Below are 24,540 nucleotides of genomic sequence, written 5' to 3'. Positions count from 1 at the left end.
GAAAATTTCTACTTTGGTCGAAACTGTTCAAACTTTAGTCAATTGGCAATGTTGGGGATAGTTAATTAAACTCTGCATAATTTGGTTATATATGGCTCTCAGCCGTATTGTTGTTTCAACTTTTTTTAGTTATATATAATATTATTATTGTTAGGAGGTGATTTTTACACACGTGTTTTAGTGTCTCGCATATTTTTATTTACAGTCTGAAAGGCTAAAAACAAATTAAACAGGGGTGTGTGTTTATTATTATTATTATTTTTTTTTTTCGGAAGAGGGTTAAGGGGACTGAGAAAGAAAAAGGAAAGAATACAAAACCTTGATAACTGTCGAAGAAAAAAATTCATAACCAAATAAAAAATTACAAGATGAAAAAATAATCAAAACCAAGAAGCTGAGTAGTATTTATTGGGAGAGAAAATAATGAATTTCAGTACTGAATTACAAGAGTAATTAATTAGCAATAATTTCACCATATGGTTAATTATTTTTCTATATAGTGCTTTATTTTAACTAAAATGAATTGATTAATCTTCCAAATAAAAATTGAATTCTATTAAAGGGAATACTAATTGTTTGTGAGAGAGAAAGCAGCTTGATCATCAGTTGGGCTTGCTGGTTACGGCCTTTCCATGTGGTGATTGCGTTTCACGGACCTTCCTCTCCCGAGACAGAATTCTAGCAATCCTGCAGCACATGAAGATTAATTATTAGTCAAGAAAACAAATAGTAATGAGCAATTTTTAATCAATATTATAACATATATGATCATGCTAAAATACGTATATAGTGGAGATATTTGGTGAATGATGATTAAATTATATATTACCTTACGAGGGCCTCTTCATTTGTAGATTGATGGGCAGGTTCAAGGGCACCGGTATCCATATTCACCCTTGAAACAGGCTTTTTCAGCAATTTCTCTCCAACTTTCACAAGATTATCCAAGTTTTCCTTCGTAGCAATGTCTACTGAAGACACTGTCTTTTCCAATGTATCATCCTACAAACATAAATTTGCCTCACGTAAATATTTTTTTCAACATATAATTGATTTATATAGCAATATAAGTATGCTCTGTTGTCAAAGTGTAAGTATTTTAAACATACATAGAAGGATCGATGTATATATACCTGGATTCGAAGATAACTTTTCTCACAGTTAAGAGCTTGGAAAACAGTGGCAAGGTGAAAATCAACCATGTCACTACTGGCTTGGGTAAATACATCGATGAGTGGACAAGAACCTCCGCTTGTCAACCATGCCAAAAGACCCCATTTAGCTACGTCATTGGCATGGTACTTCTCCTCACATTTTGCAGAACCAGTACCCAACGACACAACTAAGAACCGACCATACTCAGTTGGTCTCATGGAAAAGTTGAAGTCGGAATTTCCCTGGTGGATTTCCTTCGTGACTTCGTTTATGGCAACCAAGGCCTGAGAAATGAACAAATTTAATCAGAGGAAATCGTACTGCTAGTTGGTAATTATATTGTCATGAATAGATAAATATGTCTTTTACATAAAATATAGGTGTTTAGATTGGATTCCGAGATAGGTATTCCCATGAAAATTCAAAATTCTAACACTCGAGTTTTTAATAACAAATTAGTCTTATCCATATTTTAACTATGGAAACTACGTACTAATGTTTACCGGGTTATTAGCAGCGACACCGCCATCAATGAGATGGAACTCTCTTGTTTCACCAGTGGAAGTTTTGGTTTCAAAATGATGTGCTGGAAGGTAGGTTGGTGCTGCTGAAGTTGCAATACATATGTCCGAGAGTAAAGCATCTACGCAACTCTTCTTCTTGGCCTAAAATCAACAACATACACACACAATAAATATATATGTAGAGATAGAGCAAACTTTTTCACAAAATTATTCCAAGAGAGAGTATTAAAAAATTAACCAACCTCATAGCTGGAAAAGATGGTTGGTTGGAGCCGCTTTATATCAAAAGTTGGGATTATAACGTTAGTCAATGTGTCGTTCAATCGTTTGTCTCCTAATTTTTCCTTCACTATATTATGTAAATATTTCCCATCATATTTTGGTCCCGTCAAATTTTTAACCATATCCACGGCTTCACCAATTAGTGGAGCGCTGAAGAAAAAAAAATGATTATCTGATTGTTAGCAACAGTAGACTTGTGAAATATAGGAAAGAAAAGAAGCAGAAAGAAAAGATTAACGAATGAAAAAGGTCGATAAGCTTATAAGAAGCAATTGAAAAAAGTTGCAGTTTCATTATAAAATTAATTGGCAATATGGAGTGACTCAATTTAATTATTTATAAACCCATGCAAGGTCCTTCCTCCTAAAAAAGTTAAGTTCTACTATAAAATCAATTGAGAATATGGTGAGAAACCCAACTTATACTTAAAACCCAGGCAACGTCTCTTCTCCTATCATTGTAGAATTCATTCCCAATGCATGCAAGGTCCATTTCAAACAGATTTCAAGTTAAGATTGTAATTAAGTAGGTACCTGTCCTGGGGGAAGATTTTCGGGCAGTGTTCGAGGTAGAAAGCGTTAATATCTTTAGCAGAAAACAAGGGACGATTATTTTCATCTGGGGTAGTAAGCATGGCAGTCACAAGTCCACCTGTGCTAGTCCCTGTAATTACATCAAAGTAATCTGCCAGCCTTGCATCTTCACCATCCAGCTTCTGCATATGGCCAACAAATTAAAGTGAAGGTTAGTTCGAATGTGCAAGCATATGTTGTGCATGAGATTAAATTAAAGTGGCGTTTAACATTTTTAATTTGAAGTTAAATTATGGGTTTAAATTGAAATTTATACCTGAAGCTCAGACTCTAGGAAGCTGAGTATAGTTCCGGGGATAATCCCTCGGATACCACCTCCATCGATGCTAAGAACAGTGACGAGGTTTCCATAAGTGGGAGACTGAAGAAATGATCTTGCTCTTTCCATTTGAGAAAACGAAGGCATATTATGAATGATAGTCGGCACAGGGAAGCGTACGTAGGAACGAAACGGTAAGTACTATTATGAACCGGAAGCAAATGCAGAAAGCAAACCTGGGTGATGACAATTAATCTGGGGGATGACAAGATTAATTGAGTGTAAGAACCTTGAGTACCTATCTACGCCTTATATAGAGATCTTTTCCCCTCCAACTTTGACCCTAAGCTTGTAGGTATGTATCCAAAACAAGTTTTAGTTGGACCATTATCTATTCCTGACTTTTCAAATTAGGTATTGCATTCTTGTACTGGACATGGTTGGTTAATCAAAATGACAGTTGAATCTTCTAGGTGATTACACTATCAAGCATAACAGTCCACTTTAAATCTTATTTAAATTAGGGGCTTTTGAATTTTAATCCCTGAATAAGATTAAAATTTAATAAAAAATTTAGTCATTTAATATGTACTTAATTCAAATTCATATTATATTTTTGTTTTCATATTTAATAGATATCTTATTTTCTCAAAAAAAGAAAATTCTTATTTAATGTCTCTACTTTAAATTTTAAATTTATTATTATACATATTTTAATTCTTTAATTTTATTTAACTTCCTTTTTAGTGTAACTAAACATGACACACCCCGTCCCGAAGGAGGGCATGCTGGCCGTCACGAGAGAGTGACGTAACCATTTGCACAGTACGGAAGCTTTAAGATACAATTTATAAGTTGATACACCCGAAGGTGAGTCCTAATTTTGTCCAATCTGTCAGAACACCGTCGAATTCCTCGTAGTCACCACACCCTTGTGATTCCTGAACCTGGAGGGGCGCAAAACCAAAATTGAGTGGGTCAGTAAAACAATTCTTTTCCAAATCCAAACATTTCTCAAAACGTTGCAACCCCTCTCCGTAAAACCTGTATACTTTCCCAGAAATGTAAAATATAAATATACATATATATTCTCAATACTTCAATTCATTAACTCAACATTTTTTCTTTATCAATCATGCCATGCCATGTCTGATTCAACAGTTAAGTATGGATGCATCAACAATAATCATATCAGGTGCAAGAAAGTAATCAACCGGAGACCCTACAATGGTCCTGTACGGCTGAATGTAGAGCTCAAATCTCATCTAACCGGAGTCACCAACTGTGACCTGTACGGCCATGCCAGAGTCACCTAGTATGACCTGTACGGCACTACACTGCACATAAGTCGGAATTACCTAATGTAATCTGTACGACTTAATGGTGTAATAATATGCTCTAGTGCTTTTCTCATCAATCATATGTGCACATAATCTAAGGTCACCTACCAGTCGGAACCCCTCTAATGGTCTATACGACTGGCATGTCGGAACCACCCCCGGTGGTCTGTACGACTAGCATCTACTTGGATCCAAGATGAGCATACGATGCGGTGAATAATAATAAGCACTAATACCAAGGTGCAGTTTATGAGCTCAACATATCTCAACATCATCATAACAGTAATAATACTCACCTGATACTCACCTGTGCGTCCACAGCACCATTTCATATATATATACATCATATCTCAATTCATACTTTTCATATCATTTCATGCATGGCAATTCGATTCACATTTCTATATACTTTTCATATACTTTTATGCATGGCATCTCAATTCACATTTCAATATACTTTTCATATGATTTTATACGTTGCATTTAAAGCATACTTTCATTAAATTTCAATTTCTGGGAAAACGTCAAGTATATACGGAAAACAAAACTGCCCACTCACAGAATACATCGACGTGTCGTAGGTCCCTGAGCCTCCCTTAGTCATGCCCAACATTCGTACAAGCCTCGCCTATACGAGAAATAACCGAATTAACGTTATTTAACGCATAATCCCACTCTTAGCTAATAACTCCTCATATATTGTTCAAATTGGGTATATGAATATACCACAGTGACCTACACAATCTCAGGATCATCCCCATATTTTTAAAATAATTTTTGGAGGTCCCACGCGCCTGACGTGGCATGGACCTACGCGCCCCCACGCGCGGCCACGTGTCGTGCACACAGACGGCACAGTAACGGCAGTTAGGGAATATTCCGTTAAATCCTAGCATATTCCGTTAAATATTAACGGCATCAGTCAACGCCGTTAGCATATTCCGTCAAAACTGACGGAATATTCCCTGTCTTCTCCGGCGAGTCGCCGGTCGCCGGCGACTGTTCGCCGGTTTCTGGAAAAATTTCAAACTTGCTATTCTCCTTCGTTTTTCGTCCAAATTTTTCGTACCTTATACCAAATTGAAGCTCTAAACACCTACTATCACGTTGGACTAGTTTTAGGGCCTAAAAACAACGGGATCAAACTTTCAAAAATTCAAGAAATCGGCCTACCTTCGAACTAGGTGATCCCGACGTCCAATTCATGCCAACGAAGCACTCCGAGCTTCCTTGGGACTTCCTTAAGCTCACTGTGAGCTTGGTTTCACCTAAAACAAAGTCAATTCGAAGATCATGAACAGTGCTCTTCACGGGAACTTTGAAACTAGGGTTTTTCCGAAGCAAAACTTACCTGAAATGGATACCATCGTGATCGTGGAGGTTCCAGGAGTTTGATGGTGGTCTTAACTCCGTCGTTGGTAGAAGTTTAGGGTTGTTTTGTGGTTGGTTTGGTTCGAACGGAGAAGAAGAGTGACAGAGAGAGTGAGAGAGTCGTGAGGGAAGAGAGAGAGAGACAGCATGCAGAAAATAGGGAGAGGATTGAGGGATGTGGGGATCCCACGTGGTCCTTTTCCAATCCCCAACTCCAAACCACAAAATTTTAACCTAAAAATCTAAGTTCCATCCTTATTAAATTCCATTTTATTTTCAAAACTTAGGAACCTAGATAATTATCAACTTGAGCTTCACATACTTAGTATTTCTTAAGGGCAATTTCGTCCATTCACAGCCACGAATGTAATATTTTGGAACGGGCTGTGACAAAACATCCGTACCATAACATTTTTTATTGAACTAGTATACTGAAATGTTTGTACCTAAATATATTTTAATGAATTAGTGGCACATAAGAAAATATGCAAAAACATTAGTTTGTACCTAAATATATTACACTAAATTAGTGTATCAAAATATATGTACCTAAATATATTATACCAATCTAGTATACCGAAATGTCTATACCTAAACATATTATACTAAAACTAGTATACCAAAGTGTATGTACCTAAATATATTGTAATGAATTAGTGGCACATAAGAAAATATGCAAAAACATAAGTGTATCGAAAAGTTTGTACCAAAATTATTTCTTTATTATATAAGATACCTACAATAAAGTGGTGATGGAAATGTCAACAAATAAGGCTAATTCATTTTAATTTCAAAAGAAATTAAAATTTACTATATTTTACATAAAATGTAATTCATGGACACCATAAAATTATAAATAAAAAAAGAAATTGAATGCATATGCTGACATTAAATAGAATCTAAGGGAATAAAATCAATATTTAATCTTGTATAAGACATTTTTCTAAACTTCATCTTATTTAAGAATTAAAATCTAGTTTTCTATTTAAATTATAGGCTTATTTATTATTACGCTCCTGAAATTCAATTTCCCCCTGAAACTCATAAGTCACCACTTTATTCTATGAAACTCGATTTTGATCTCACTTTACCTCTTGAAACTCAAAAAGTGCTACTTTATACCCTGGAATTGATATTGATCTCACTTTTCTCTCTAAAATTCAAAAGTTGCCACTTTACTTACTGAAACTCAATATGCACTCCACTTTTGGTTTTTTTTCTAGGAAGACTTTGGATGCGGTCCTTAGTTATGAATATTCTTTGATTGAAACCTTGTTAGTTTTTAATTTTTTATTGAGGTCCTTGAAATTAATGTGATAATTGTCACAGCCCATCCTGAAATTCATTTATCAGTGATGTAAAATGATAGCTTTATCCTTGGACGGGAAAATGGTAGTGTGTATGTGTGACATATTGAGACTTAGAGGTTGTTTTGTGGTCTTGGATTGGTGACCACGTGGATCACACACACACCACACTCACTCCTTCTCTTTTCTTCACGTGCTCTCTCTCATCTCTCAGACTCTCTCTCTCTATCCTTCTTCTTGTACGGACAAACACCAAGGACCTCTTAAACCTCACAGATCGAGGAAGAAAATGGTATCATTGTGTTCGTGAGGACCCTACGAGTTCAAAGGTATCAATTTCAGGTAAGGAAACCTTCAATTTCACGTGGAATCCCTAGCCCCGATTTTGGTCACTATTCATGTGGACGTAAATATGTTGATTTCAGGGAATTTCAAGCTCATAGAGAGCTTTAGAAGGTCCTAAGGAGGCTCGGGGTGGTTCGTTGGATAAATTTGGACGTCGGGATAGCTAGTTTCGAAGTTGACCGGATTATCGAGCTTCCTCAGGTAAATTCTAATGGATTTCAAGGATTAAAAATGGTATAACGTGATTCTACATGTTGTTAGCTTTCCAATGGTTCAAATTTCATAAGTTTTGGTTAAGAAACGAGCGAGAATAGACGTTTTAAATTTTTACCCAGTTTTTCGGTGACCGGCGACTCGCCGGAGAAGATGACGTCATATTCCGTCAGTTTGGACGGAATATGCTGACGCCGTCAGTCAGTTTTAACGGAATCTATTAGATTTTAACGGAATATTCCCTAACAACAGTTAGGGAATCCGTCAGTGCGCCTGTGCGTGAGGCCGTGCCCTCCCCGGCCCGTGAGGGCGTGTGAGCCACAGAAAAATTATTTTAAAAATATCACAATGTTCGTGAGGTTGTGTAGGTCACGTTGGTATATTCAAATACCAAAATTGATCAATGCATGAAAAGTTATTAGCTAGTTTTGCCTATGTGCTTTAAAATAACGTTTTTATAGTTAATTCGCATATAAGTGAGACTTATCCCGAGGACGAGCGTATCCACGGGCGACTCGGGGGTTACGACTCATCGATATACCAGTGAGTGGGCTTTTGTTTTTAGTATATATTTATATACTTGATATATTTCCCAGAAATGCATTTTTTTTAGAAAGTATGCTTTGAAATAATATGTCAAATGCTTTTATATTCTGAATATGCATTTCATGGTTGCATATATATATATGTGGTGTTGTGGAGGCACAGGTAAGTTCAGGTAAATTATGTTTGATTATGTGAATCATCGATGATGTGATATGTGATTAAATAATGTTGAGCTCATAAAACTGCACCTAGGGTGATGGTGATTTAGCCAGAGATATGAAGTACAAGCATGTTTATTTACATCACCTCCCACACTATATGCTCATATTGGATCTAACTTAAGTGCACAGTCTTGTTGTACAGACCTTTTTCATGGTTCCGACTCATAGGTGACTAGCGATTTATCGTCCGGCTATTATGAGAGAATAGAATTGAGCATAATTATATTACACCCAATCTTGTCGTACATACCCCTTTTTAGTGATTCCGACTTATGTGCAGTATATTGTCGTATAGGTCATTGTAATGACTCCGGCTAGATTGACTTTTGAGCTATGAATTCAGCTGTACAAACTACCACAGGGGTTCTGGCTAACATATTATATTTCTATGAAATCATTCTTACCTGGATTGTTTACTTTGTTATATTTTGGCATGGCATACATATGACTATGATTATGTGAAGCATGAATTGAATTGTTATGATTTCAGATATATATATATATATATGCTTATATCTTGATTTTAGGAAAATTATACATGTTTTACAGCGAGGGGTTAGATATATTGATAAACAAAATGATTTTGTAAAACTTTTGTTTTTGCCCACTCACGTTTTCTGTTTTGCACCCCTCTAGGTTTTAAGTAAGCTTGTTGTTGGTGGCTTGAGGACGTCGGCAGTTCTGACCTATCTAAATAATAGTAGGACATTCATGGTACTGTATAACTAGTACTTGTCCTACTGGACTGCACCTAGACTTTTATGCTCTGATTAGGAGTGTTTACTGTTGTAATTAACTCATATCACTTTCTGTTTAGTAATGCACTCTAGTAATTCGGTTTTTAATTATTCATATAATTCTTATCTTTATTGCTTCCGCACTGTGCACATGACTACGTCACTCTCACATGACGGCCAGCATGCCTTGACCTCAATCAGGGTGTGTCAGTTTGGTATTAGAGCCTATGTATAGCAGTTCTGTATAATTATTGAATGTTCTAATCCTTGTGATGTCTTATGTCAGAACTATGCCGCCTCGTAGAGAGCCCCGTTAATCAGCTGAATCTAGTTTCCCTGATATTGCTGAATTAGGGGAAGCTATAGTTTCTGCCATTCAGACTGCATTCCGTACTCCCCAGAGGACACTTCTTGAGACAGTTCATAATCTGAAGTTGACTTACTCATGGGAAATGAAGGCCATGAGGGGGCATAAAAATGGCTTAATCATGTGGAGAAGACCTTTCAAGTGATGCAGAGTTAGGGGAATCTTGCTCCTGATAGGTGGGTCGAGATGACTACCTGGTTTTTTGGAGAACAGCCTGCATCCTGGTGGAGACATGAGTCTTATCAGTTGACCCCAGCAGAGATTGCAGACTGGGAGTGTTTAAGGAGTTGTTTCAGAAAATGTTCATTCCTCCTACGTATATCAATCGTAAGAAACATGAGTTTACTCATCTGAGGCAAGGAAAGATGTCCGCTAATGAGTATTACAAGATGTTTACTGATATGTCGAGATATGATCCGGAGGTTGCTGCTAATCCGGTAGAGATGCTTCGCCGTTTCAGTTTGGGTACTAAGAAGAAATAGCGTTCCATAGCGACATCGACTCATTGTGCCTCTTACAAGGAGTTTTATGAAATCTACTGAGGATTGAGGCCTCAGAGAACATGCCTAGTGAAAGTGAGGATGAGGAAGGAAAGAATAGGGGCCAAAGAGAAGATGACAAAGGAAAAGGGCAAGCATTTCAGGGACCCCGCAAGACCCAGAACTTTAATATGAGTGGTGGCAGTTCCAGCTCTTCTAGCGGAGGATTGAGTACTAATATGCAAAGGAGAGGTGGTAAATTTACTAGAGGCCCTAGGTTTCAGAGGTAGAGAGATTTTGGTGGTTCAGGTGGATTTGGTGCTCCCTTATACCGCAGGTGTAATAATCGGCATTTTTTGAAGTGTATGAGAGGCAGCAATGGATGTTTTATTTATGGACAGATGGGTCATAGGGCTGCCCAATGCCCTCAGAGTCAGCAGAGACCCCAACAGCCTTCATTCCCACCACCTGCACTTACCCAGCAAACTTCAGGATCTGGTGGTTATACTCAGACTGGACGAGGAGGTGCCTACCACTATCAGGGCGACGCCGCTCCTTACACCTCAGGACGGCAGTAGTACTCTCAGGATTCTCAGTATCAGAGTGGGTATCCTCAGTATCATGGAGGATCTATGACTTATCAGCCACATTCAGCCAGAGGATCTCAGTGGTACCAAGGGGACAACCCTAACAGGCAGAGATTGCTGCTAGTAGTGCAGGATCTTCGGGGTAGTCGGGTCAGCAGAGGCAGGGACGTGGTGTTCATGCCAACAGAGGTCATGGTGGACAACAGCAGAATCAGGGGTGTATCCACAACATGTCACTGCAAGATGCCCAGAATAATCCAGATTTAATCATGGGTACGTTAAATATTTTTGGTCATTTTGCTAGAGTATTAATTGATTGTGGTGCTACACATTCTGTTATTTCTCATACATTTGCTCAAATGACACAACCTCATCCTACATTTCTAGGATATAATTTAGAATTTTCTATGCCTATATGGGATAAATGTTTTGTGGATCGGGTATATCCAATGATAGTAGAGGATATTATTATGCCGGCTAATCTTATGTCGTTGGATATTATGGATTTTGATGTGATTTTGGGTACTGATTGATTACATTATAATCGTGCCAAGATAGATTGTTATGGGAAGACAGTCACATTTCATTGTCTTGGATTACCTGAAGTTACATTTGTAGGAGAGCCTAGTGGGATGAGGCATGGTATTATTTCAGCCATGAAAGCAAAGAGATTGTTGTCGAAAGGTTGTCAGGGATGTTTGGCTTATGTGGTGTTGAATGATGATGCTCCTAGTAGTGTGGAGGATGTTTGTGTGGTCAATTATTTTCCGAATGTATTCCCTGAGGATTTGCCTGGATTACCGCCAGATAGAGAGGTGGAGTTTGTTATTGATCTGCTTCCAGGTACGAATCATATATCTTTGACTCCTTACAGAATGGCTCATGCTGAATTAAGAGAATTGAAAGTACAGTTGCAAGAGTTAGTGGATAAAGGTTTTATTCAACTAAGTACTTCACCTTGGGGAGCTCCAGTGTTATTTGTGAGGAAGAAAAACGGAACTTTGAGGCTATGCATTGATTACAGGCAACTAAATCGGGTAACCATTAAAAACCATTATCCATTGCCTCGTATAGATGATTTGTTTGATCAACTCAGAGGTGCCTGTGTATTTTCTAAGATTGACTTGAGGTCAGGTTACTACCAGTTGAAGATTAAAAATGAATATGTCCCTAAGACCGCATTCAAGACTCGATATGGTCATTAGAGTTTCTTGTGATGCCATTCGGGTTAACTAATGCACCAGCAGCTTTTATGGATTTGATGAATCGAGTATTCCAACCATATTTGGACAGGTTTGTTATTGTCTTCATTAATGATATTCTGGTATACTCTAAGTCTAAGGCTGAGCATGCTAGACATTTGAAGTTGGTGTTGAGCAGTTTGAGGGAACACTAACTATATGCTAAGTTTAGCACATGTGAATTCTAGTTGAATCAAGTGGCACTTTTGGGATGTCATTTCTGCTCAAGGCATTCAAGTGGATTCTCAAAAAGTGGTAGCTGTGGAAAATTGGGAGCAACCTCGAACCGTCACCGAGGTAAAGAGTTTTCTTGGCTTAGCAGGCTATTATAGACGGTTCGTTAAGGATTTTTCAGTGATTGCTTTGCCATTGACGAGGTTGACGCGAAAGGATGTTAAGTTTGAGTGGGATAATAAATGTGAGCAAAGTTTCCAACATGTGAAGTACTATATCACCCATGCTCATGTTCTAGCGCTTCCAGATGATGGCGGTAATTATGAGGTTTACAGTGATGCTTCTCTAAATGGTTTGGGTTATGTATTGATGCAACATGGTAGAGTAATTGTTTATGCTTCGAGACAGTTGAAACCTCATGAGAAAAATTACCTTACACATGATTTGGAGTTAGCAACTATTATCTTTGCCTTGAAGATTTGGAGACATTATCTTTGTGATGAGAAATGTAAGATCTTCACATATTATAAGAGTCTCCAGTATTTGTTTACTCAGAGAAATCTTAATCTTCGACAGCGAAGGTGGATTGAGTTACTTAGTGCACGATTGAGTATCACCCTGGTCGTGCAGTGGCGGACACACCTAGTAGAAAGACTCCAGCCAGACTTAATGTCATCTATGATTGTCATGTTCCTCTCTTAGCAAATTTGAGGTCCATTGGAGTGGAGCTAGGAGTGGAAGATCGAGAAGAAACCTTACTTGCTAATTTTCAGGTTAGGCCAGTATTAATTGATTGTGTGCTTGAGGCTCAGATGATTGATGAGGAGACCCAGGAAATAATTCAAGCAAGGAACCAAGGCAAAAAGAAAGATTTTGAGATTCGAGAAACTGATGGCATGTTGATACAGGAAAGCAGGAAATATGTGTCGAATAATGCAGAATTAAAGAAAGAAATTTTGGATGAATCACATATTTCGGCATATGCGATGCATCTAGGAGGCACTAAGATATATCATACCATTAGACCATTTTATTATTGGCCGGGTATGAAAAGAGAAATTGCCGAATATGTGAGTAGGTGTGCCATTTACCAACAGGTTAAAGATGAAAGGAAGAAGTCGTTTGGGTTGATGCAGCCACTTCCCGTTCCATAGTGGAAATGGGAAAATATTACTATGGATTTTATGTACAAGCTTGCTCGTACACAGAATGGTCATGACGGCATTTGGGTAGTAGTTGATCGGCTTACAAAGTCAGCGCATTTTATTCCAGTGAGGAAGAAGTATTCGTTAAGCCGATTAGCTAAGTTATTTATATCGCAGATTGTGAAGTATCATGGTGTGCCAGTTAATATTATCTCGGATTGGGATCCTAGATTTACTTCCAAGTTCTAGATAGCATTCCAAGAAGCTCTTGGTATGAGATTGCTTTATAGTACGACATATCATCCTCAAACAGATGGACAATCTGAGAGGACCATTCAGACATTAGAGGATATGTTGAGATCTTCAGTGCTGCAGTTTGGAGATAGTTGGCATGATTGTTTGGATTTGATGGAGTTCTCCTACAAGAACAGTTATCATTCGAGTATTGGTATGGCACCATTTAAGGCACTTTATGGGAAATCTTGTCGTAGGCCCTTATGTTGGTCAAAGGTTGGCGAAAGAGTTTTAATGGGCCCTGAGATTACGGATGTGACTACTCAAAATGTTCAGGTAATTAAGTCTAACCTGAAAGCGGCCCAAGATCGACAAAAGAGCTTAGCAGACAAACATGCCACTGATCGGAAGTATCATGTAGGCGATTGGGTATTCCTGAAGCTATCACCTTAGAAAGGTGTTGTATGATTTGGAAGGAAAGGAAAGTTAAGTCCTAGGTACATTGGACCATATATGATCACCAAACGAGTCGGTGAGGTTGCTTACAGGCTTGAGTTGCCTCTAGAGTTGTCCAAGGTGCACGATGTATTTCATGTTTCGATGCTTCGACATTATGTTTTAGATCATTCGCATGTGATTCCTCCTTAACCTTTGGAAATTAATCCGGATTTGACTTATGATAAGGAACCAGTGACTCTTTTGGATTGGAAAGATAAGGAACTAAGGAACAAGACTGTGCGTTTGGTGAAAGTATTATGGAGAAATCATTCAGTGGAAGAAGCTACTTGGGAGACAGATGATTGAATGAGAGAGATGTACCCACGCTTATTTTATGATTATTAATGGATGTATTTGTTATGTATAATTTCGAGGATGAAATTTTACAAGGTGGAGAGATTGTCACAGCCCATCCCGAAATTCATTTATCAGTGATGTAAAATGACAGCTTTATCCTTGGACGGGAAAATGGTAGTGTGTATGTGTGACATATTGAGACTTAGAGGTTGTTTTGTGGTCTTGGATTGGTGACCACGTGGATCACACACATACCACACTCACTCATTCTCTCTTCTTCTCGTGCTTTCTCTCATTTCTTAGACTCTCTCTCTATCCTTCTTCTTGTACGGACAAACACCAAGGACCCTACGAGTTCAAAGGTATCAATTTCAGGTAAGGAAACCTTCGATTTCACGTGGAAACCCTCGCCCTGATTTTGGTCACTATTCATGTGGATGTAAATATGTTGATTTCAGGGAATTTCAAGCTCATAGAGAGCTTTAGAAGGTCCTAAGGAGGCTCGGGTGGTTCGTTGGATAAATTTGGACGTCGGGATATCTAGTTTCGAAGTTGACTGGATTATCGAGCTTCCTCAGGTAAATTCTAATGGATTTCAAGGATTAAAAATGGTATAACGTGATTCTACATGTTGCTAGCTTTCCAATGGTTCAAATTTTATAAGAAACGAGCGAGAATAGACGTTTTAAAGTTTTACCCAGTTTTTCGGTGGCCGGCTACTCGCCGAAGAAGATGACGGCATATTCCGTCAGTTTGGACGGAATATGCTAACATCGTCAGTCAATTTTAACGGAATCTGTTAGATTTTAACAAAATATTCCCTAACGGCAGTTAGGGAATCCATCAGTGCGCCTGCGCGTGAGGCCGTGCCCTCCTCAGCACGTGAGGGCGCGTGAGCCACAGAAAAATTATTTTAAAAATATCACGATGTTCGTGAGGTTGTGTAGGTCACGCTGGTATATTCAAATACCAAAATTGAGCAATGTATGAGAAGTTATTAGCTAGTTTTGCCTATGTGCTTTAAAATAAGGTTTTTATAGTTAATTTGCATATAGGTGAGACTGATCCCGAGGACGAGCGTATCCACAGGCGACTCAGGGGTTACGACCCGTCGACATACCAGTGAGTGGGCTTTTGTTTTCAGTATATATTTCTATAGTTAATATATTTCCCAAAAATGCATTTTTTTAGGAAAGTATGCTTTGAAATAATATGCTAAATGCTTTTATATTCTGAATATGCATTTCATGGTTGCATATATATATATATATATATAAATGTGGTGCTGTGGAGGCACAGGTAAGTTCAGGTAAGTTATGTTTGATTATGTGAATCATCGATGATGTGATATGTAATTGAATAATGTTGAGCTCATAAAACTGCACCTAGGGTGATGGTGATTTAACACCTGACGTGGGACTTTCTATTATTCAACACCTGCCCCATCATGACTCGTGAGCAGTACAAATCAAGGTCAGCAATGTGAGGCTTGTTGCAGCTTATTCTTAAGCTCAGATAGAACAGCTTATTCTTAAGCTCAGCTTTCTATCCAATTGACTGTCTTAGAATTTGTTACATCAGGAGTCTTGTCGATCCGTTTTCTTCATTGAATTTCAGTTTTTCACTGATCTGCGCATAGTTGCACTTGTTTTTTCTTCAGTAAATGTTTGGAGTATAGCAAACAAAACAGCTTATATGTTGGAGAAATATTGCAGACTCATCAATCTTATGAACATACTGCAATCTTATGATTTATTTTTGCATCCTTCAAATCTTGTCGAACAAATCCTCTAATAGAGTCATTGTGATTCTTTGCACTTCAATATTTTCTTTATAAAGTTCATCCAACTCACTGCGGTGTAGCGTGCTTATATACACAATTGTTTTACATATGTATGTACAGTATATGCTCTAAAAACAACTGAAATTTCTACCACTCACAACATGTAGTTTTGAAGCACCACTTCAGTAAGTTCAGAAAAGATTAACTGGTAAGTTAATTTTCGCTTCAGTTATATTGGAGCCAAATTTAGGCATACCAGTCATGTGGTATGCTAAAAGAGAAGCATATACCTCCAAGTTACTGCAGGGCACATTTAATTAAGCTGGATAAATTTGTGGAAAATTCTATTTTCTGAAATGTGATACATGGCATGAAAAAACAGAACTAAAATATATTTTCCTCTTCCTTGTTGACAGGAGCATTAGAATCATACAATGATTCTGGTATTACTGAAGCATAAGGTTACTGACTGGACAACCAAATACTACATACGCCCTTAATCAAAGTACACGAAAAACTCATGACAATATACAACTTGATTAAATTATGCAGCATCACTTTACCATCAAGTTGAAGTTATATGCAGACATAATTGAATGGTAGACCAATTTTTTATTTCTTACAAGTGCTTTGCATTTGGCCAGTAGATCAATCACACCAGCAACTTTTGGCCCTCGAATTGACCTTCTTAAGTTACTGCTAATGTGCATCGCCGCCTTATACGAATCAAATTATATATAACGCGTAAAGTTTTTCTAGCTAGTGGCCATTTGACAAGGAATATTACATCGTGTGGCTTCATTGTACGCAGCCGCACAGAACAACTTGATAATCTTAATAATAAGCTTAAAGTATTAGCTGCATATGCTTGATGGAGGTTTGCTTGAAGGGTAGGCAGTTCATGAGCATATCACAGGGTTTGGCTTTGGCCAAACTTAGTGCCTTGTTTATTAACCCTCCAATATGGCTTTACATTATAACCAACTAGTCTCATGCTTGGAGTCTCACCCACCATTCTGCAATTATTTCACAGAGATTAGTAAACAATTTATGGCTAAATACGAACTGACTTTGTCCAACTTGATGAGCTCTATCCAAGAAGCTAGTCCACAGTTTTTGAATCAAATTCTTATCCACTGACATTGTACTTGTTTGGGTGCATGCCACAGTTTCTAACATGAACATTAATGTTTTAAACAACAGTTGTCCGCTGTTTCCGAAAATGAAAAAGATTATCAAAGCCCTCAGGGAAAAAATATGATGGGAAGTATCTGCATGACTTGGTTGGGCAGAAACTTGGTTCTAAAAAACTTCATCAGACATTGACTAATGTTGTCATTCCCACATTTAACATAAAACAGCTCCCGCCAACTATATTTTCCAGCTTATTGTTGGAATTTTTGGATCGCCGACCCACCCCACTCTAACGACACCGATACTGTCCCCAACTTTTCCACCTGCCTAATCCGTCAAGTGTGGAGTTATAACACAAAATGCCTCAATATTAGTTAGAGTAAGATAATACTATTTAAACCCATTAGGTTTCCTTTACCCCACTGATGTGGGACATTTAACACTTATCTCCCAGCTCACTATTTTGAAACAATTGACCCAGAAGGGAATGTAAAAGATTTTAACCTTATAGATGGCGGTGTGGCTACGAATAATCCGGTATATATAAGAATTAATTCGAACTTAAGACCTTTTCTGATAGGTTAAATTTTATTTGGTTGGTTTAATGACTTCCAACATTATTTTTGGTCTTATTCCAGACTTTACTTGCAATAGGTGAAGTGACAAAGACAATAATAAGTGGGAGTGAAGATTTCTTCCCTATAAAGGCCATGGACTATGGGCGATTTCTAGTGATATCTCTCGGAACTGGCTCGCCAAAAGCTGAGTTTCAAATACCGTGCGCATTCTGCAGCCAAGTGGGGTTTATTAGATTGGTTAACCAGCGGTGGTGGAACCCCAATAATTGATGTTTTCAGTCAATCAAGTTCTGATATGGTCGATTATCATCTTTCTGTAGTTTTCCAAGCCCTTCGTTCGGAGAACAATTACCTTCGAATTCAGGTACATTAATTAATTTTATTAGTTATTAATTAGTTATTACTTGTTAAGAATGAATTTCACACTGATGGGTTTGACAAAAGAAAAAAATTCTCACATTGATGGGAAAAGGGACCTTGCTTGTACTTATAAGTGGTTGGGCAATTTCTATATTGCCAATTAGTTTTATTGGAGGGACCTTGCATGTGCTTTACGTCACCCTATTACATTTCAATTACTATTTTTTGTTGATTTTTTTTAAGCAAATAGAGTATTAAGATATATTATCTTTTAAGCAAATTTGAACCACATTATTGTTATCCCCATTGTGAGGATTAGCCTACCTCCCCTTCCCTTTAATGTAGATAACATCATTTGTTCAATAAAGAGAACAATATATTATCTCCTTATCTCCTTTTAATAACACGGTGTAGAATGCGTAGCGTCTAACTCTCCAACCCTAAAGGTTAAGGGTCCTACACTCTCTAAGAGCCAGGCGCCTCTTCCCCCTTTCTTATTCAAATAAATAAAGACAGAGAACTAAAGGGGAACATATATAAAACCAGAAGGAGGGCATGAACCCCAGCAATGAACAGCATATTGATCAACACCATGCTAAACGGTCAGCAACTTTCTTTTGTTACAAATATGTTAAAATTTCTGTTAAAAATTCAAGCAATTCTTTAGAAAGCGTTTGTTTGACCCATATCCATGTTTTTTTGCCAAACACCATTATAAGTGTTTTTAAATGGAATAAACAAAAATGCAGGATGACACGTTAACTGGACAAGTATCTTCTGTGGACATAGCCGTTAAGAAGAATTTGGATGATCTTCTCAAAGTGGGTGAAGGCCTGTTGAAAATACCAGTTTCTAGGGTTAATTTGGAGACTGGCAGGGTGGAGCCTTCAAAACACGAGTCCAATGAAGAGGCTCTCACTAGGTACACCATATCAATTACCAAAACCAGATATAAATTTCCCCAATTTCTGTGGTATAATTTTTGTCATAATCGAAAGTTGTTATTTGTGATTGTGCAAGTTTGCAAAACTATTATCTGAAGAGAAGTGGCTTCGCCTTGCAAAGTCGTCTGTTGGACATGCTGCAAAGCCATATATCACCCTTTGAGTCTATGACCAAACTAGCCAAGATTCTTTCGTTTTTGTTTTTTGGATAAAAATCATGACTCTTTTGTTTTGGTAATTCATTTGAATGATAATTAAATTGCTGTAATAACGTCAAGTTGGGGGCAAATGATCCATCATACTGTTTAGATTATTCTTTTAGATTCTTTTTTGTGCTGGAATAAGTTTTCTTCCGGGTGTTGTATATGCTAACTTAATGACTATTCCAAAATAATTGTAAGTTGCCCAAAGAAAAAAAAAACTTACATTATGTTTGGATGAGGAAAATAAACTTGTAATTTTGACACAAGATATAAATTATAATTTGACATGCACTAGTTCACTTGTTTGAATCATAAACAAATAAATTTAGAATTTTTGCGTAGAAAAAATACTTTGAATTTGAGACCTCCATTTGTCAAATTTGAATTCCATGTAAATAGGTCACTTCCAAATTTCTTTGAGTGAGAGTTTAAAAATAAATAAAAAATTCATATTCAAATTCCATTACTCTTCTAGGTTAACTAAACAAGAAAATTCACAAATTCTAAAAAAAATAATTTCGTCATTTCTATTTCTGTCATTTCAAATTTACCTAATTATCATAGTAATTATAAATTTCCTTATTCAAACAAAGTATTAGTCAATAACCAATTGCGGCTTAAAACTATATATGATCAATTGATCTAATTAAATACTTTCAACAAAAATTAAAATGTAATTTTCTTTTGAAATGCAAAAACTCCTCATCCCTCTTTCTATATATATATATATAGCAAGGTTAATTATATTTGTTTCACTCTTATGTAAGCATGCCTAACCACTCCCGCCGACAAAATTCGATTCGTAAAGAAAGTTTTGAAAAGTTAGATGTAACATACGTGAGCGTTTGGAACGGTTTGAGGAGCATGCATATTTGACCATTTGGTCAAGCTATGGTCCAAGCTTGATGAGTCTATATTCTTGGATAATGACTCGTACCAGCAAAGTCCACAATTATAAGCAAAATGCTCTTAATTATTGTTTAGATAAAGAACACGTGAGCTACTAATTTCGTTTTTGTTCTTGCTTTATGGAAGTGGAGTCATTTCGTGATGGAACTTGTTTTCCATAGACCCGCGAAAGAGACTTTAAAGATTGATTTTTCGTTCCAGCAAGTAGCCAAACCAATGAAACAAAAACGTAAAAGTCTGAGAATATTACTAACAGAAAGGGAAAATTTCTACTTTGGTCGAAACTGTTCAAACTTTAGTCAATTGGCAATGTTGGGGATAGTTAATTAAACTCTGCATAATTTGGTTATATATGGCTCTCAGCCGTATTGTTGTTTCAACTTTTTTTAGTTATATATAATATTATTATTGTTAGGAGGTGATTTTTACACACGTGTTTTAGTGTCTCGCATATTTTTATTTACAGTCTGAAAGGCTAAAAACAAATTAAACAGGGGTGTGTGTTTATTATTATTATTATTTTTTTTTTTCGGAAGAGGGTTAAGGGGACTGAGAAAGAAAAAGGAAAGAATACAAAACCTTGATAACTGTCGAAGAAAAAAATTCATAACCAAATAAAAAATTACAAGATGAAAAAATAATCAAAACCAAGAAGCTGAGTAGTATTTATTGGGAGAGAAAATAATGAATTTCAGTACTGAATTACAAGAGTAATTAATTAGCAATAATTTCACCATATGGTTAATTATTTTTCTATATAGTGCTTTATTTTAACTAAAATGAATTGATTAATCTTCCAAATAAAAATTGAATTCTATTAAAGGGAATACTAATTGTTTGTGAGAGAGAAAGCAGCTTGATCATCAGTTGGGCTTGCTGGTTACGGCCTTTCCATGTGGTGATTGCGTTTCACGGACCTTCCTCTCCCGAGACAGAATTCTAGCAATCCTGCAGCACATGAAGATTAATTATTAGTCAAGAAAACAAATAGTAATGAGCAATTTTTAATCAATATTATAACATATATGATCATGCTAAAATACGTATATAGTGGAGATATTTGGTGAATGATGATTAAATTATATATTACCTTACGAGAGCCTCTTCATTTGTAGATTGATGGGCAGGTTCAAGGGCACCGGTATCCATATTCACCCTTGAAACAGGCTTTTTCAGCAATTTCTCTCCAACTTTCACAAGATTATCCAAGTTTTCCTTCGTAGCAATGTCTACTGAAGACACTGTCTTTTCCAATGTATCATCCTACAAACATAAATTTGCCTCACGTAAATATTTTTTTCAACAAATAATTGATTTATATAGCGATATAAGTATGCTCTGTTGTCAAAGTGTAAGTATTTTAAACATACATAGAAGGATCGATGTATATATACCTGGATTCGAAGATAACTTTTCTCACAGTTAAGAGCTTGGAAAACAGTGGCAAGGTGAAAATCAACCATGTCACTACTGGCTTGGGTAAATACATCGATGAGTGGACAAGAACCTCCGCTTGTCAACCATGCCAAAAGACCCCATTTAGCTACGTCATTGGCATGGTACTTCTCCTCACATTTTGCAGAACCAGTACCCAACGACACAACTAAGAACCGACCATACTCAGTTGGTCTCATGGAAAAGTTGAAGTCGGAATTTCCCTGGTGGATTTCCGTCGTGACTTCGTTTATGGCAACCAAGGCCTGAGAAATGAACAAATTTAATCAGAGGAAATCGTACTGCTAGTTGGTAATTATATTGTCATGAATAGATAAATATGTCTTTTACATAAAATATAGGTGTTTAGATTGGATTCCGAGATAGGTATTCCCATGAAAATTCAAAATTCTAACACTCGAGTTTTTAATAACAAATTAGTCTTATCCATATTTTAACTATGGAAACTACGTACTAATGTTTACCGGGTTATTAGCAGCGACACCGCCATCAATGAGATGGAACTCTCTTGTTTCACCAGTGGAAGTTTTGGTTTCAAAATGATGTGCTGGAAGGTAGGTTGGTGCTGCTGAAGTTGCAATACATATGTCCGAGAGTAAAGCATCTACGCAACTCTTCTTCTTGGCCTAAAATCAACAACATACACACACAATAAATATATATGTAGAGATAGAGCAAACTTTTTCACAAAATTATTCCAAGAGAGAGTATTAAAAAATTAACCAACCTCATAGCTGGAAAAGATGGTTGGTTGGAGCCGCTTTATATCAAAAGTTGGGATTATAACGTTAGTCAATGTGTCGTTCAATCGTTTGTCTCCTAATTTTTCCTTCACTATATTATGTAAATATTTCCCATCATATTTTGGTCCCGTCAAATTTTTAACCATATCCACGGCTTCACCAATTAGTGGAGCGCTGAAGAAAAAAAAATGATTATCTGATTGTTAGCAACAGTAGACTTGTGAAATATAGGAAAGAAAAGAAGCAGAAAGAAAAGATTAACGAATGAAAAAGGTCGATAAGCTTATAAGAAGCAATTGAAAAAAGTTGCAGTTTCATTATAAAATTAATTGGCAATATGGAGTGACTCAATTTAATTACTTATAAACTCATGCAAGGTCCTTCCTCCTAAAAAAGTTAAGTTCTACTATAAAATCAATTGAGAATATGGTGAGAAACCCAACTTATACTTAAAACCCAGGCAACGTCTCTTCTCCTATCATTGTAGAATTCATTCCCAATGCATGCAAGGTCCATTTCAAACAGATTTCAAGTTAAGATTGTAATTAAGTAGGTACCTGTCCTGGGGGAAGATTTTCGGGCAGTGTTCGAGGTAGAAAGCGTTAATATCTTTAGCAGAAAACAAGGGACGATTATTTTCATCTGGGGTAGTAAGCATGGCAGTCACAAGTCCACCTGTGCTAGTCCCTGTAATTACATCAAAGTAATCTGCCAGCCTTGCATCTTCACCATCCAGCTTCTGCATATGGCCAACAAATTAAAGTGAAGGTTAGTTCGAATGTGCAAGCATATGTTGTGCATGAGATTAAATTAAAGTGGCGTTTAACATTTTTAATTTGAAGTTAAATTATGGGTTTAAATTGAAATTTATACCTGAAGCTCAGACTCTAGGAAGCTGAGTATAGTTCCGGGGATAATCCCTCGGATACCACCTCCATCGATGCTAAGAACAGTGACGAGGTTTCCATAAGTGGGAGACTGAAGAAATGATCTTGCTCTTTCCATTTGAGAAAACGAAGGCATATTATGAATGATAGTCGGCACAGGGAAGCGTACGTAGGAACGAAACGGTAAGTACTATTATGAACCGGAAGCAAATGCAGAAAGCAAACCTGGGTGATGACAATTAATCTGGGGGATGACAAGATTAATTGAGTGTAAGAACCTTGAGTACCTATCTACGCCTTATATAGAGATCTTTTCCCCTCCAACTTTGACCCTAAGCTTGTAGGTATGTATCCAAAACAAGTTTTAGTTGGACCATTATCTATTCCTGACTTTTCAAATTAGGTATTGCATTCTTGTACTGGACATGGTTGGTTAATCAAAATGACAGTTGAATCTTCTAGGTGATTACACTATCAAGCATAACAGTCCACTTTAAATCTTATTTAAATTAGGGGCTTTTGAATTTTAATCCCTGAATAAGATTAAAATTTAATAAAAAATTTAGTCATTTAATATGTACTTAATTCAAATTCATATTATATTTTTGTTTTCATATTTAATAGATATCTTATGTTTGTACCATACTTGACCAATCCCGAAACTACCGAGCACCGGCCAACGCTATACTGTCAAGGACCCAGAAGAGTTCCCCTCCGACCAGGAGGCCAATCACTACTCGACACGTGTCAAGATTAGAAGCCAATCAGAGCGCAGCACGTGTCAACATCAAGAACCAATCATAACATGACACATGTCAATGTGACAAAGCTACAAGTTTTTCTATAAATAGGGGTCATCCCCCCACAATATTGCCTAATGCCATTTTGTGTTAAATCATTCACAAGAACTCACTAAATTGAGAGCTTGATCCTTTGTACTTGTGTAAGCCCTTCACTACTAATAAGAACTCCTCTACTCCGTGGACGTAGCCAATCTGGGTGAACCACGTACATCCTGTGTTTGCTTCTCTGTCTCTATTCATTTACGTACTTATCCTCACTAGTGACTGAAGCAACCAAGCAACCAAGTGAAGGTCACAAAACCTGACACTTTCTGTTGTACCAAAGTCTTCGCTGATTTTGTGCATCAACATTTGGCGCCGTCTGTGGGAAACGACACTTATTCCTACTCTCTTCAGCTGTGTCAAGCTGGTTTCTATCATTCGTACACTTTCTTTTGACCAGGCATCCCTCTCCAACATGGGAAGCGAAGGAAGCCACAGCACACAGAATGACACCCCCCTTGCACATAGTGCGAAACAACGAAAGAAGGAAGGAAAACGAGTTCTTCTTCAAGCTAAAGTCGATGAGTTGGAAGCTCAGAACAACAAGATAGCAATAAGGAATGAGGTCCTCCAGGAGCAATATGAGAAGCTCTTCGAGACACTCCACGAAGCTAGGCAAGCTCAGACACGCGAGCTTGTTGCCCCCGTGGAAGTCAACCATCAACTGGGTGCCCTCCAACATGGAGGGTCACATGCATTCGACATAGATATCCCTGATAGGGAACAGATTACCCCTCGACTTGATAATCAACATGAGGCTTCTCTTAACCCAGTTGCTTCGACC

At 37.2% G+C, this 24,540-nt stretch overlaps 2 protein-coding genes and 1 pseudogene across 2 annotated transcripts; 1 reads left to right on the top strand and 2 right to left on the bottom strand.

Moving 5' to 3' along the window:
- Positions 1-377: 377 nt before the first annotated feature.
- LOC126604120 (patatin-like protein 2) lies at positions 378-3,090 on the bottom strand. The gene is made up of 7 exons (XM_050271231.1): positions 2,811-3,090; positions 2,495-2,676; positions 1,922-2,111; positions 1,659-1,820; positions 1,134-1,439; positions 830-1,002; positions 378-687 (listed from the first exon to the last, which is right to left on the bottom strand). Exons 1-7 carry the CDS (start codon positions 2,958-2,960, stop codon positions 603-605), a joined length of 1,248 nt encoding a protein of 415 aa, XP_050127188.1. The 5' UTR covers positions 2,961-3,090; the 3' UTR covers positions 378-602.
- A 6,732-nt stretch (positions 3,091-9,822) lies between these two features.
- Positions 9,823-19,216, top strand: LOC126601411 (patatin-like protein 2; annotated as a pseudogene).
- Positions 19,217-20,464: 1,248 nt separating this feature from the next.
- Positions 20,465-23,177, bottom strand: LOC126604121 (patatin-like protein 2). The gene is made up of 7 exons (XM_050271232.1): positions 22,898-23,177; positions 22,582-22,763; positions 22,009-22,198; positions 21,746-21,907; positions 21,221-21,526; positions 20,917-21,089; positions 20,465-20,774 (listed from the first exon to the last, which is right to left on the bottom strand). The coding sequence occupies exons 1-7, from the start codon at positions 23,045-23,047 to the stop codon at positions 20,690-20,692; spliced, it is 1,248 nt and encodes a 415-aa protein (XP_050127189.1). The 5' UTR covers positions 23,048-23,177; the 3' UTR covers positions 20,465-20,689.
- Positions 23,178-24,540: the final 1,363 nt, after the last annotated feature.

The sequence above is a fragment of the Malus sylvestris genome, chromosome 15 (assembly GCF_916048215.2).
Source record: "Malus sylvestris chromosome 15, drMalSylv7.2, whole genome shotgun sequence".
In the NCBI taxonomy this organism is placed as follows: domain Eukaryota; kingdom Viridiplantae; phylum Streptophyta; class Magnoliopsida; order Rosales; family Rosaceae; genus Malus; species Malus sylvestris.
Note: the sequence above shows the minus strand (reverse complement) of the source record. Positions and strands in the feature narration are given on the sequence as shown.

What these genes read in the sequence shown, in the direction of transcription:
- LOC126604120 (XM_050271231.1), bottom strand. Translation starts at nt 2,960, where the DNA reads ATGCCTTCGTTTTCTCAAATGGAAAGAGCAAGATCATTTCTTCAGTCT. An exon ending in AAAATCTTCCCCCAGGACAG is followed by an intron (nt 2,112 to 2,494) that starts GTACCTACTTAA and finishes TTTTTTCTTCAG; the next exon opens with CGCTCCACTAATTGGTGAAG. An exon ending in CCATCTTTTCCAGCTATGAG is followed by an intron (nt 1,821 to 1,921) that starts GTTGGTTAATTT and finishes TGTTGATTTTAG; the next exon opens with GCCAAGAAGAAGAGTTGCGT.
- LOC126604121 (XM_050271232.1), bottom strand. Translation starts at nt 23,047, where the DNA reads ATGCCTTCGTTTTCTCAAATGGAAAGAGCAAGATCATTTCTTCAGTCT. An exon ending in AAAATCTTCCCCCAGGACAG is followed by an intron (nt 22,199 to 22,581) that starts GTACCTACTTAA and finishes TTTTTTCTTCAG; the next exon opens with CGCTCCACTAATTGGTGAAG. An exon ending in AATGAAGAGGCTCTCGTAAG is followed by an intron (nt 20,775 to 20,916) that starts GTAATATATAAT and finishes CATGTGCTGCAG; the next exon opens with GATTGCTAGAATTCTGTCTC.